This window comes from Ammospiza nelsoni, chromosome 3, assembly GCF_027579445.1.
Source record: "Ammospiza nelsoni isolate bAmmNel1 chromosome 3, bAmmNel1.pri, whole genome shotgun sequence".
Taxonomy (NCBI): Eukaryota; Metazoa; Chordata; class Aves; order Passeriformes; family Passerellidae; genus Ammospiza; species Ammospiza nelsoni.
The window spans coordinates 74,504,859-74,519,685 of NC_080635.1; the positions used below are offsets into that span (position 1 = coordinate 74,504,859).

The following is a 14,827-nucleotide window of genomic DNA, read 5'->3' on the forward strand; positions in this document are numbered from 1 at the left end:
CAGTAATGCAGAGTATTTTGGTTTGTTTTTGCTAAGTGACAGTGCTCTTCTTGTCTGGTTTAGCTATTTGTAGTGTATTCTTCTTTAAATTACAAATTACACTGTAAGGCAATGCAGGAATCCTTTAGGGGTTCAAAGGTCTAGGTTTTTTTCCCTGCACTACTGACACTCCTGTGCGCATCAACACATGTATACCAATCCTTACTGAAAACAAAGGCACAAAATATGGTTAAAACAACGCTAAAGGAAAATTTCATATGACTACCGCTAGTTAAGTGTCCTTCTAGTAAAGTTATCCTTGTATTTCTCTAACTCTTCTCCTGTTTTAATGAAGGAACTTCTGTTCTGAAGTGTAAATGCAAGGTTCTTGGAGGGGATTTTTTCAAACCTTTAGTGTTCTTGCTCCTGGAAATGAATAACTTTTAATCTAATGTTGTAGGGGAAAAAAAATAGAATGTCTTCCAACTTGATCATGTAAAAAAAAATTCCGTAAGGCCTCTCATATAATGAGAATTAATTAACTGGTATGTCAATAGCCTCAGTCAATTCCTAGAGGGAAGTCTATTTCCAATCCCAGATTCATTGTTACTGAGTTCTAACTGCTTCCACCTAAAGTAATAAGGAATCTAATTAATAATGATAAGAACTTGAGGCTATTCCTGTGGAAGCTAAGGTAGTCTAATAAATGCAGTCTAATGCTTTGGACTTTTTTTTTTTCCATTGTCTTGTTCTTTTTTTGACTGATATTAGCAGCAAGGAGCAGCCTCAGATAGTTTACTCAAATGAATTGTCACAATTATAATTTGTCAAAACTGAGTATGGAAAAGGACAACTCACTGCTCCCTTCCCAAAGGGAGAGGTATAAGAAGGAGTAAAAAATACAAGTTCTGCCTTCTCCTCGTGTGGAGCAGCAGAGCTTTGCTGCTCAAGCTGTCGCCTAATACATCGCCTACCTGAACAATTCTCACTTACCTTTGACACTGCAAGGGGTGGTTGCCATCTACTGGTCCCGAGCAATAATGCAGCATGGCTCAGTCCGCATTTGGGTTTGGTATTTCGCATTCCTGCCTGTAAAGAAAGCCCACTGTACATATTACTTCTTCAACATTAAGACAGCACAAATAGGCTATATTCGAGCTGGGAATGAACAGTCTCCTTAATGTCTTTATGGGGTTTTTTTTGTCTCAGGAGTAACTATGAGGACTAATTTAAAGTAAAGGTCAATGTCAGTGGTAAAAACTAGGCAAAACATGTGGACAAATATTTTGCAATATTTAATTTTAGGTCCCAGGAGTGATATTTGGAACACAGTTATGGGCTTGGTTTCCCTGTCCCACGCTTGGAAAAGAGTTACAAATCTCTAGATGGGATTAAAAATAACCTGTAATCTGAGAGTGGAGTGGCCAAAACCATCACCCATAACTTTCTGTGGAGGTAGACACCAATACTAATAAATTTGTGCAGAGATCAAGATTTTTTCTTTTTTAATTAAGAAAAAAACACCAAACAACAAACATCAAGTTGGATGAGAGGTACTAATGGTTAGAGAATTAATTCAGGGCATAAAATGTGGGTTTGATGGCCTTCTTTACTTAAGAACATGGAAACCCACAAATTCAGCTTGAATACTCTCACCTCCAAAATGCAAGATTTGAACTGCAGTTGCAGGCAGATCTTGATGCCTGTGCTTGCCATATAAGTAGGGATGCCTGACTGAAAACAGAGAGGAAATAAAGGCCAGGAAAGTGGAGTTCTGAAATACATCTCAAGCCCAGAAGAAAAATTGGGGCAGACAGACAACACACCCCAGATATCCTGTGTGAAAACAGACAAAGGAAAGAGGATGCATTGAGAAGCATCTGCCTGGGGAACAGGTGCTCCATGGGTTTGACTCTAATGCTCTACATCCCCAGTGCATCCTGGCTCTTCTCACATCTGAGCCTTGAAAGAGTGCAGCTTTGGGCCTCCATCCCTGTGGAGTTGGCCTGGACCCACCAGCTTCTTTCATGATGTGCCCAGGGGCCAGCAGTGTGTGGCTGCCCCCAAGGCAACAGTGCCTCTGGCGTAAAAACAGGGCTCCTTGTGCAGCAGAGCTCTGGCTGGGATTTTAAAAATGCCAATGTGAGCTGCAGCTAGCAAAACAAAAACACAGCTTGGGCTACTGGGAGTACGGTGGTGGGGTAGAAATGACATTTCTGAGGATGCAGGATAGCCCTAGGGCTCACAACAGGAATCATCACTAAAACTGAGCTTGTTTGTATTTAGAGTAACTGCCTTTCCCTGTCATGTTACAACAGCAGATCTGAAGTTGGGGGGTTAAGAGTGAACCTTAAACCAAATAATTTACCATGAGCTGAGTTAGTGCTCCCTGTCTGGGTCTGCAAACAGCCTGCAGCTGAGCTTGAGCCTCCCTGCTCCTGCCAAGCAAGGGCTCAGGATATTCTGGCTCTGCAGCTATTAAACTTTGAAAGGCTTGCTTTTGTTTTATAGATATTCTTTCTTAAAATTTATTTGGTATCTCATGTTTCCAATTAGGCACTGAATATTATATGTTCAAGAGGAAGCTGCTAGTGTCATACTGAACTCCTTAAAAACAATGGGATTCAGGTAGAAGGAAATCTCAAAAGCTCAGGAGCAAGCTGTCCCTATGTGCCAAAAGATGAGTCAGTGGGAAAGAAAACCAGCCTGACTGAATAGGGAGGTTTTGCTGAAACTCAGGTAAAAAAAAAAAAAAAAAAAAAGAGAGAGAGAGAGAGAGTTTATGACCTTTGGAAGAAGGGGCAGGCAACTCAGAAAGAATAGAAAGAATACAAGAATGTCATTGGGTCATGTAGAGAGAAAATCAGGAAGGTGAAAGCTCAGCTAGAACTCAATCTAGCCACCACTGTGAAAGATAATAAAGAGTGTTGAGGATGAGAGGAAATGGCCACAGCTGCATCAAAGAAAGTCAACACTGGTTATCATGAAGAATTTTTTCACCTTTTTGAACATGTAGTTAAGCATTGGAATGGGCTGCAGAGGGAAGTGGTGGAGTCACCATCCCTGGTGGTGACTAAGAAACAACTGGTTGTGGCACTTAGTGCTAGGGTTTAGGTGGCCTGGTGGTGTTTGGTCAAAGGTTGGACTTGATGGTCTTGGAGGTCCAGCCTTAATGATTCTGTGACAATAGCTGCTCTAGAAGATACTGGTGGAGTAAGATGAAACACTGATGAAATGAGAACCACAGCTGAAAAGAAATAATTACAACTTGGGAAAAGTACTGATCCCACTGCTGCTTGCACAGGTCGAGATAATCTGTCAAGGGCTATTGATACTTTTTCTTTCAGCAACTGAAGAAAAATATACTAATTTCTTCCTTCTGTATTTCCTGGGTTTATAGCTATATATATATATATACACACACAATATATGTGTGTGTGTGTGTGTGTGTGTGTGTGTGTTGTTGTATACACACACACAATCTGTCCTGTTTTCTTTTCCTAGCAATTTAGCCTTAATAATTTATTTGCATTAGTTTGTACTCTTAAGAATGCCTTTTAAATGTTGGAATTAAGTTTAATTTATTTATTAAGCTTAATTCAAGATTAGATTATCTTGTCCTACACAAAGTCTTTATCAAATGAATGCTATCATTACCAGAATACAAATAAACATTTTCATGAAAACTTTTTAGGAAACAAGTTTAAAAATAGAACTTAAACATGCCAAAATTCTATTTAATCACTGAAATGCATTCCTACATTTCTAAGTAGATGCACAATAATACCTTCACTAACACAAGATAGTTTTATTATTTTTAGGATAAACTTTTGCAACACATGTTTAGATCTTAACCTGTTAATCTATATTCATTCTGTTAGGTAGCATTCTATAATAAAATTGTTTTCTCTGTAAAATTTTTGTGAGAAACATCATAATTACATTGACCCAAATAATTCCAGTTTTCCTCAGGTGAAAAGGGGATATAGTAACTGCAGGTACTAAACTGAGTTCCTTAAAATCTTCATGAAAACTGATCTTTATTTTTGGGATCAGAAGTGACATTTAGGGCACACAGAAGGCAGCTCCCTTCCCCAGCCTGCCCCACTGCTGTCACATCTTCCCAATAACCCCGAAGACTGAAGGGGGTTTGCCCACCTGCCTCTTTTCTTCTTCTTAATCACAAAAGTGAGGGAAGCACCAGCTTTGGTAGTGTGGCACAGCAGAGGACCTGCCCTACTACTAGGAGACTAGTAGGGAAAGCACATGGAGAACAACAGCCAGGAAGAAAAATAGGGTAAGGTAGGTTGCAGCACTGGTGAAAGTTTTGTGAGTTGCCTCCACCTGTTTGCTTTCCCTGGGCCAGAGTTGGGAGTGCAGGGTGGGGCTGGGTGGCTTATCCCTGCCTGGCACTGCTGCTGTCAACACGTGTGAGGCAGATCACCCTTGCACTGCTCTCCCCCCACACAGGGGTGGGATGTGCTTCAGCTCGCAGTCAGGGCCAGCATGAGGCCAGGGTTTGCCCCTACATGCCCAAAACACTTTCTTTGTGGAGTGGCTATAAGCTGTATGATGGGCTCTGGGCCAGCCATGCTTTCAGCCCTGTGAAGTTATCTCCTGGGATGAGCTTAGTCAGGGTCAAGGGGGCTCAGCCAGTGTCCAGTAACTGCCTAGCTTCTCAAAGACCTAGGACAAGGGGGTAATTTTAATGCTGTTTAACTAAAACATCACTTAGACTGTCAAATATAAAGGGAAAACCAATGTTTGCCTGGAAAAGTCAAGTAAGTTATGGCACTCTTTAGTATCTCTGGCTGCTGCTTTGTGAAGTTGCAACAAACGTGTATTTTTCCAACTAATGCTTCATCTTGTGCATTTTTACCAACAGACGAACTAATGATCTTGGGAAGATAGTGATGTGTTGAGACTAATTCCTCCCATCTGTATGCTTTGGTTAAAGCTAAAAATATATATAAATAAAAGGGAGGATGAAATGGATTAAGCATCTTTTCTTGGCCTTCCAGGGGAAGTATGTGTGGGAGATGGGAACCAGGTTTTCATTCCACTTGGTAAATTTTCACTTGAGATCTTATGAAGGAAAGAACTGTGCTAAACGGTTTGGAGAACTCTTCCTGGCCTAGAGATCATAGCTCCTTAATCGCCCTTGTCAATGATGCAGTCAGCATGATGTAACATGGATGTACAGGAATCACTCTTAAGTAGCATTGTTCTCTTGAATGAAAATTGGATGCATCTACAGATGATGTCCTCTAATTCTTAGTCCTTAGCCAAAATGAGTGGAAAGGCACCTCTTATTTACACATGAAAACTTCCTGATTTGCAATCCACTAACAGGATGTATTACAAGGGAAGAAGTTTTCCAGACAAACTGGATTTCTGTCTGGAGCCAGCTCAAGCCAGTAGGCAAAGCAAGCTGCAGGGTGTGGTCCATGCCTACTTTTCCTGTGCCTTTCCTGTGCCGGGGAAATGGGAATTGATTATTCCCATTTGATGAAGTGCTAATCTCTGCTTCCCACTTGCAGAGCTTTTCCTTCCAGGTGTCACAGAGACAGCAAAGGTACAGCTGGCTGGGTGGTGGAGTCCTTCCCCAGCAGCTCCCACAGGAAAACAAAGCATTTCTCTTCCCTCTCACCCTGCCTTTTCCATTTTCTGCTCCAGATGCTGGCTCACCCTTGGGTCCCCACCCCAGGACTGGGGGTGCAGATGCACAAACAGCTGTTGGGCCCTGATAATAGATTAGCTGAAGACAAGGGTCCTGTGCTACAAGAGGGAGAGCTGACTCACAAAAAGAACTTGAATTTTGTAATATTTAAAAACACATTGTTTCAGCTCAATGAATTTCAAATTTTGTTCTGTATTTGACTAACTGCCTAGGACGAAGGGTGCATCAGAAACAAGAGAAGTACTTTAGAAGTCTGTAAAACCTGCAGATATAATTAAAGGTAAGCCCACAGAGGTATGAAAACACTGTTATTATTTATGTAATATGTGCATAACATTGGCACCTACTTTTCAGTATTACAGTGCTCAACCATTTGTTCATGCTCAGGAAGCAAGATGGAATTTCCCTTCCTCAGTCTGTGTCTGGCATTCTATACTCACTGTGCTGTGCCTTGCTGCTCTGAAGGCACGTTTGGCACAGAAGGAGGTTTGGGTTCTCTGTGTGGAAATGGGAACCAGTGGGTATGTCTTCATGCTATAATGATGAGTCAGAACAGAGGTCTGAACTAGCTCTTAGCTGATACATCTGTGCTCCAGTTTGGTATTTAAATGACGTGTCCAGTCATCTTGTTGCTTGTGGTTGGGCCCCCTTGACACTGTATAAGAACAGGAAATTCTTGTGAGCTTCAGGTGCAGTTAAGATAGAAGAAAAAATTATAGCCTAGCGATTACACCAGAAGAGCAGAGATGACTGCAGATGTCCAAATGTTACCCTAAGCAAAGTCCACTTGGTGTCAAGGCTGCTGGTTCAGAGCCCTGTCAGAAAAACCTTTGGCAATTGGGAGAATCAGTATTTGATATGGCAAGAGGTAGAAGGGTGTAAATGAACCTAAGACATGAAATTATGTAAGTCAAAGTACTGTTGCAGATCTTTCTTCTAGTTTATCCTTTGCACTACAGCTTCGCATTTTTGAAGATACAGAGAAGCTCTAGCTCATGCAAGATAAGTTAGAGAAACTTGATGCAAAAAAATCCAAATTTGTGGATATGCTCTTAGGGTTCTTAAAATGTATTTCCCTAGGAGAGAAAAAAAAATGCATTCTTCCCACTCTTCCTTGCTCTGATATGGCTGAATTATGTCATCCTAAGTGTGCAACAAAAAAAACCCTCCCTATTACTCAGAGTTCTTGTGCTTGCTTCCATTGCTTCGGATATTTCTTTGAACTTTTCTCCCCCTTTTAGAAATTACAATGTTTACTCATTACTACTTAATATATTAAATGAGTGACAATTAATTTGATGCCCAGCTCTGAGGTTTCATTCTTTGTACTATCATATTCAATCTTCAGCTCTAAGAGCCACAGACTGCTTCTATCATGGAGAGTTCCTGTAATTTAATTCTCCACTGGAAAGAAAAATATACTTTCATTGAGACACGTAGGCTCTTCCTTTAAAGATAAGCATTGATGCCACTCTGTTGTGAATGAAGAGAATGTCAATAAAAAAACTAGCTGGCATTATTTCTGGCTTTGCTCTCCACACCTATTGACATTCATTAATGTACATGAGGTGATGCCATTAATGACTCTTGTTGTGTTACAGTAGCAGTCTCTGGTGGCTGTGACTCTGAGGTATGTTTATGAAGTTTGTTCAGACCTCAGCCAATTATGAGGGGATGAATGACTTGGAGACCAAAGCCATCCTTCAAGAGAAACAAGTCTCCTCCACCATTATAGCATAGACTTACTTAGCAAAGCATTTCCAGGAGAGACTTTTCATTCTTGGGACAAGTTCATGATGATCTGTGCTGCAGGGCTGTGCACGCCACTCACTGACACCTTCTCTAATGCATCTCTTTTAAATATCTTGTTCTTGTTCTTGCAGAATTATTATCTTGCTAATAATGTCTACAGGAGCAATGGCCATGTGTGCAATAGAATGGCAAGCCAGCATTTTAGAACAGTAGTATAGTAATGAGTCATTCAAAAATGGGATTTGTGACAAAATTTACTATAATACAATTGTGAATTTTCTGTAGCTGCTAAACTAATGTGCACTAGCTTAGTATGTTATGTCAGTTGCTGTCTAGTCCATAAAAAAACAGATCATGTGGCCTTCCTTGAAAAAATTTACAGGTGCGCATACAGGTAGGGGAAAACAAATGGAAATAATACCACAATTTTAAGGAATAGAGCAGACTGGCCTTTTCAGCATACTCAGAGGCTGGCTGTTGTCAAATGAGTTTATGGGAATAATACTAGGGGAAGGCCTTTTTGTACCAGTTTTTGTGTTAAATGGGAAATTTGAAGGATAAGTAACTCAGAAGTGTTCTTCCCACATATGGGATTAAAAGCTTAAAATGTGTAGTTTTTAAACATTAAAACTAGACAATGGATGCAATTGCATAAAGTGGGTCAAATGTTTCCATATCAGAAGAGAGGGTTGAGACAGGCTGTGAAGATAGAGGGAACTCAGACAACAGTATCAGTACAAGGAGAAGCTGCAGAACTTGAGGCTGAGCAGAGGCTGGACAGGTTAGTGGTCAGTAGCAATAGAACAGAAGCTCAGCCCTGACTTAGCACATAAATGGCTGTGGCAGGGAAAGGCTGTGCTTGTGAAGCAATGGTGGGGCAAAACCATGCAGGAATGGGAAAGTCTCACTGTGAAAAGAGTCTGCAGCTCCTAAGCCTGTTTCTCTGAGGCTCTGGCTACAGATTACCCAAGGGGGAGCCTTGGCTCACTGGGACAGAGTTCTTACTGCAGTAAATCTGCCTATGTATTATGGTCACTGCCAGACTAAAACATGAAATACAAACTAATTCCTACAGCAATGCATCTAGCAGCATGTCTAGTGACTGCAGCATTTCAGACTCATTGATTTTATTAATTAAGTCTCTTGACAAAATAGAATGCAGAACCCAATGCATTGGGTGCCTAGATTTGGTATGCAGTTGTGATGTGGGAAAGTTAACTTCAGGATGGGATCTGCTCCTGCAAATGCATGAAACATACATCCAGATCATCCTACTTTATCAAGATGTAGCTCACAAGGGACATGCTAAGGATATAAAGCACCATTCCAAGGCCCTGCTCTGGAACTTGGACACACAGCTCCAGTGGCTCCTGAGCTGCAGGGCTGTCCCTCAGGGAAGGTGTAGGTAGTTAACTGCAGCTGCTGTTTCACAGAACTCAAAGGTTCAATCATCCATGACTGCTCCTCTTAAGATGTAGGATGACAGCCAGACTGGGGATTAGTCAGGGGATAGTTAGACTTGGGGTTTGGACTAGAGGGTCATTAAATCCCTTCCAACCCAAACAACTCGATGCTTCTCTGACTGCAAGGCCAGCAAGCAGAAGATCTGAGATGAAGATATGGACTGCTTTCCTGCAGAACAGACCAGCTGCAGCAGAGGGCAGCCAAAGTAGGCTGCTGATCTGGGGACTCTTTCCAAGGAAGTAATGCCAGTAAATCTTGAGCAAAGGAATCAAATCTGGGTGCTCCCCCCATCCTGGGAGTGAAGGATGTCACAAACTCTGTTTTAAAAGAGTGCAAGCTGCATTTTTTGTGGAGATGCTTTGAGAGGGTCTGCCACACCTAGTTGTTTCATTTTCATGGCAGAATACCTTTGTTTTAATTAATGCAGGTTAAATATTTGCTACTCTGATAGATCCAACAGCGCCGTTTGTCAAAACTGCTGGGGGACATAAATGTCATGGCACAGCACGATAAATTCTGTTTATGTCCAGAGTTTTAGGTCCTGAAGTTAGAGAATGTAGACCTCTTCATGATTAGGCACTAGCTGAGCAGGGGTGGTTCGAGCTGCAGCTTTCAGTTTCTGTGAGTGCCCCTCAGTTAAGTGCCTTACCCAGGATGTCAGAGGAAGACTCTGGAGGAAGGCAATGGCATCCAGGCTTTCTATATCCTTGGCTACTGTCTTAAACTGTAGACTGTGTACCTTTTTAGTATTTTTCATTAAGGATACTTATTCATAGAAACTTAGCATTACTGTGTTGGAGGAGTTTATCTGAAACGTCTGGAGTGTAAGCAGAGCCCAGACAGCTGTGAATACATCCTTAGCAAGAGGAATAGCTACGAAAAACATTTTGTAATGGACTGAGATCAAGTAAAACTATCTAAAGCATTAAGTGTTTTTAAAGTTTCCACTCAGAACAAAGGTAAGAGAGAAAGGCATTTATTGAACTATTTTATCATGAGTCAAAAACTTTAGTGCCACTATCAAATTGTGAGATGTGTCGTGGTCGAATTGTTTTATTCTTTTTTTAAAAAAAGATACTTTAGAAAATAATCAAATAATTGTATTTATCAGATCAAATCCCAAACTGATTGCACTTAAACATTTTTCTGTTTCATGATCAGGTTGGGTTTTTCTGAGAAAAAGCACACTGAGAAGCCCACTGATGTGGAAATCATTCAAGCTTATGCTTTTCAAATGCATGTTGAGTTCTTTGTGAAGATTTGATGCGTTACATAAACACTGATTATAATTATTGAGGACAAACAGGGTCCCCAGAAGGGTAAGAGCTGGAGAGCTGGTATAATGTAGACCAGCTGCTGTAAGTGTTCAAGATGCCAAGAGCATAACAGGGTTTCCTTCAGTCCCAGCTGGTCTGCATGAAGGGAAGGGGTGGCTTGGAGGCTGTGACTTAGAGGCCTTCTCTCCTCAGTAAGCACAGGAATTGGCTTTCCAGCCCTGCAGCCTCCCTGGAGACAGCCCCAGGTGGCAGTGGGATGGGACATTGGGGATCACAGAGATTAGCCACGTGAGTGGCAGCAGGCTGCAGACATCCGAGCATTTAGCTGACTAGTATTAGACTCAAGAAATCATTTTCATTTCTTGCAGAAATGTTTCTATCTTTATCAGGAGCTGGGAACTTTTATGTTCTTAACCATGTCTATAAATACTGAAAACAGTGAGGATTTTCTCCTTTGAGACATCTCTATTTTTAAGAACACAGTTGGTAGTCACAGACATCTCATCCACACAACTGCTGTGCCAGCAGTAGCACCAGTTCAGGTGCTATTCCTGCAGCCCCGCTCGGGGCCTGGAGTCCCTGCGACAGCCCGGCCTGGCTCCGCCCTGCCCGCACAGCCAGGGGTGGGTCAGCAGCAGCGGCGGTGCAGTGCCCACGGCACCCAGAGCCACGTTTGGTCTGAAGGTTTGATCAGGGGATGGTATCTGTCACTGTTTGCTGCAATGGAGCATTCTGTAACCAGGCTCTTGAAGAATGGCTAAAAAGGCAAAATAGGGGATTTTCTTGTGAAATGCAGGTTTTAAAATGTCACTGACATGCAGAGATCCCTCTGATTTCTAGGGGCTGTTGAATATGCAGAATTTATGCTCATCATGATTGAGGTTATGAACATGCAGTGCTGGCAATGCCTACCAGCACCAGAACTGTATTTACCAACAGCACCTCCCTGCTGTACCAGTGATGCCATCTTTAACACTCTCATGAGAAAAGAATAATTGGCTCTTTGCCCAAAATCACCACACAATTACTATTAGCACAGCAGTTAATAAATTAGTAACTGCTGAGATGCATTTTTGTTTGGTGTAACACACACATGCAAACACACATCCCATGGGTGGTGTGGGGACCTCAGGAGTCACCAGGGGCCACTGGGGACCCCTCAAACAGGGCTCACCTCTCCTTTGTCTCCCAGGCCCTCAGGTGGGCACCACCTCCCACTGTCACACTTCCTGAAAGGCCTAAATCACAGGATCACAGAACTGTTAGGGTTGTAAGGGACCTCTGGAGATCATCTAGTGCAGGCCCTGCCAAGGCAGGGTCACAGAATGTCTCCAGAGATTAAGATTTCATGGCCTCCCTGGGGAGCCTTTTCCAGTGCTCTGCCACTCTCAATGTAAAGTTCTTCCTCCTGTTGAGGTGAACTTCTTGTGTTTTAGTTCAATGCCACTGCTCCTGTCACTGGGCACCCCTTAGAGTCTGGCACCAGCCAGGCACTTCATGCTGGAGGAGACTGAGGCAAGACTTCATTTCAGTCTTCAACATGAGGGGAAGTGGAGAGGCAAGCAGCAATGTCTCCTCTCTGGTGACCAGGGACAGGATCCAAGGGAGTGGCTCGAAGCTGAGTCAGGGGATGTTTAGGTTACATATCAGGAAAAGGTTTTTCACCCAGAGGTTGGCTGGACACTGGAACAGGCTCCCCGGGAGAGTGGTCACAGCACCAAGCCTAAGAGAGTTCAAGAAGCACTTGGACAACATTTTGAGGCACATGGTGTGACTCTTGGAATGTCATCCTATGCAGGGCCAGGAGTTGGACTTCTTGATCCTGATGGGTGCCTTCAAACTCAGCAAATTCTATGATTCTGAGCACCCGCCTTTGACATATTTATATGCATTAATGAGATTCCCCTCTGTTCTTTCATGACTGAACAGGCCCAGCTCCCACAGTGTCTTCTCATACGGGAGATGCTCCTGACCCCACATCATCTTTGTGGCCTCCGCTGGACCCTCTCCATTAGTTCCTTGTCTTTCTTGCACTGAGGATCCCAGAGGTGGGCACAGTAAGTGAGAGTGAGCACAAGCACACAGAGCCGGACACGAACGCAGTCTGCCGGCGGGAAGGGCAGGGACGGGGACATTCCCCTGCCGCGGTGCCCGCGCTGAGGGGCGGCAGGCGGCGCATGCGCGGCGGAAGGGGCCGGGGGCCACCGCCTCCTCCCTCCGCCTCCCCGCGGGCCGGGCCGGGGCGCGCAGGCGCGGCGGGGCCGGGGCGGGCAGGGGCGGCGGGGCCGAGCGGCGGCGGCGGCCGGGGGGAGCGGCCGGGGAGGTTCAGCCGCGCTCTCGCTGTCCCTGTCCCTCCGCGCCATGTTGTTGTGAGCCTCGGGCGGGCGGGAGGGGAGGCAGGAAGGAGCGGCGCCCAGCGGGAGCGGCAGGAGGAGGAGGAAGGGGCCGGCGGGCGGGCAGGCGTGTCCCAGCGGCCGCTCCGGGTCCATCGCCGCCAGCCAGCCCGTGAGTATCCCCGGGGGGCCGGCGCCGCGCTGGGAAGGCCGCAGGCGGGCGGGCGGGCCCCCCTTCCTCCAGCCCCCTTTTGTCTGCGGGCTCGGCTGCGCGCCGAGGGAGGGGAGAGGGAGGGGAGGGGAGGGGGAGGAGGAGGAGGAGGAGGAGGAGGAGGAGGAGGAGGGAGGGGGCCATGTTGTGGCAGGTCACCGGGCGGCGCGGGGCCTGCGCGGCGGCCTCGCCGCCTTTGTGTCCGCCCGGGAGCGGCGCCGAGGTGGGGACAGCGAGCGCCGTGAGGGGCGGTGGCGCCGGGGGAGCGGGCGAGGGAGGGGCGGCATTGTGCGCTCGGAGGGGCTCGGGGGGGGGGCCGACTCCGGCCCGGCGGGGTGTGCGGGGCCGCGGTGGTGCCCGGGGGAGCCTCGGGGGCCCGGGGCAGACGGGGGCGGACGCAGCACCGGGGCTACAATGGGCTGCGGCTCGGGGGGGAGCGGAGACGGGGGCGGCGCTCGGACCCCACGGGCCATTGCGTGGCTGGGATCACACGGGCTTTGTTCGAACGTACGAAAAACTTGTATTATTTTTTTAGTGCTCTTAAAGATAGTAACCGCTTCCTGAGAGAGCAGCGAGAAGGCCGAATGCCTTTGGTAGCTGGTGGCACACAATGAAGCGCTAGGGTTTGATTCTGCTTCAAACCTGCCCGTGCAGACCACAAAAACAAAAAGTTAAGGAAAATGCCTCCTGTCCTGAGTGGACCGTGCGTACAGCGAACAGTTTGGGGTTAATCTCCGTGGCAGTTATTGTGCAAAGATTTTTTGGGTTTTGTTTTGGCATTGTTTTCTTCGTGTATTTTCTAAGGTCAGATCCTTATTTCTTTGAGAGAAAATATTTTGGGACGGTTTATATTCTTCTCGTTTACAGTTTGTAGCAAGATGGCTTAATACCAAAATGTGCAGCGTGTTTGAGATGTGATAAAGAGGTTCTTATCACCTGATTTCGGGATGCTTTTTTCTGAGCAATTGGATGTGTATGAGCAATGTGAATCAGTAAAACTCTTAATTCGCCTAATATTCCCTATATATGCTGCCTGTTAACAAAATACTTTGAGGTTTATTTTACTTTCTCTTTGTTGCATCTCCACTGAGAGGTCAGGCCTTCATAGTTTTAGTGAGCTGGTGGTGTAGCTCTTCAGGTATGTGGGATATGAATGCATTTGAAATATAATAACTATGCCATGTTACCGTTTTTACACATAAAGCATGGTTTTGTGTTATATTTAGTGACGTCTAGATTTAGAACCAGATGTTAACAACAGTCGCAGTTTTGTTGAGAAGCTGAGGGAAATGTTGCCTGATTTGCTCAACAACTCTGTGTCAACACAAGTATAAATATGCTAGGGAAGTGGGAGAAGGAAACTCGCATTAAAAGGGAAATGCTAATTTAGTGGTGGTGTAGTTTGGGTTATATGGGTGGAAATGACACCAAATCACCTGACAGTTTTCTGAAGTGTTCAGAGTTGAAAATTTGGAATTTGGCCCAGCAGAATGGTTAGTAGGCAAATGCATGTGAGAAACTGCTTGATAATGCACATTCTGCAGTTTATTATGTGGATGTTGTACATAGGAAAGTCATGTTATTTGAATACTCTTTTTTCTGCATTAATAACAATGGTTTGTTTTTATTTTTTTCCTGGAGTGTCACTCTGTAGTAAAAAATCTTCTGTGTTAGGGATGTTGGCACAGCTCTGAGGCAATTGTAATTGTATCTGCTGTCGTGATTGAGCTAATGGTGCAAGCAGTAGGCTGAAAGAGCTGGGCTCGCCTCCCCTTTTTTGAGAAGATGCCTCTTGTTATGACAGTTTATATTAAATCTCACAGTGGATTGTGGAGTACACTGAAGGCTCTATGTGGCTGTTTTCCTTGGGTGTTCCTCTGCAATGCTCTCGGTGGGCCAGATGTTGTGCATGTTTAGGGCAAGTGTGTCGACAGAACATTAACTTGCTGAAAATGTGAACTAGATCTGATTTTTAAACAGCACTTTCTAGCTCTTGCCCTTTTAGATATTGCCCCCTCTCCTTCATTTAGTGATATTTGAGTGTGCTCTGAATAATCAGCGTGTGTAGAAGCATTCTCCGTGATAATTTCATCTTTTGCTTGGTTTCCAAAATCCCCAAATTATTAGACCA

At 44.6% G+C, this 14,827-nt stretch overlaps 1 protein-coding gene across 8 annotated transcripts in view; it reads left to right on the top strand.

The window, feature by feature from the left end:
- Positions 1-12,517: 12,517 nt before the first annotated feature.
- PUM2 (pumilio RNA binding family member 2) overlaps positions 12,518-14,827 on the top strand; it is a 68,433-nt gene continuing 66,123 nt past the window's right edge. For 6 of the 8 annotated variants that reach the window (XM_059469713.1, XM_059469715.1, XM_059469719.1 and 3 more), the window contains exon 1: positions 12,807-12,919. In XM_059469713.1, the coding sequence (XP_059325696.1) occupies positions 12,839-12,919 (81 nt within the window). In that variant the 5' untranslated portion in view covers positions 12,807-12,838. Of the gene's footprint in view, positions 12,658-12,806; positions 12,920-13,231; positions 13,367-14,827 lie in introns of those variants that run through there. The other 2 variants (XM_059469717.1, XM_059469718.1) reach the window with 2 other exon arrangements.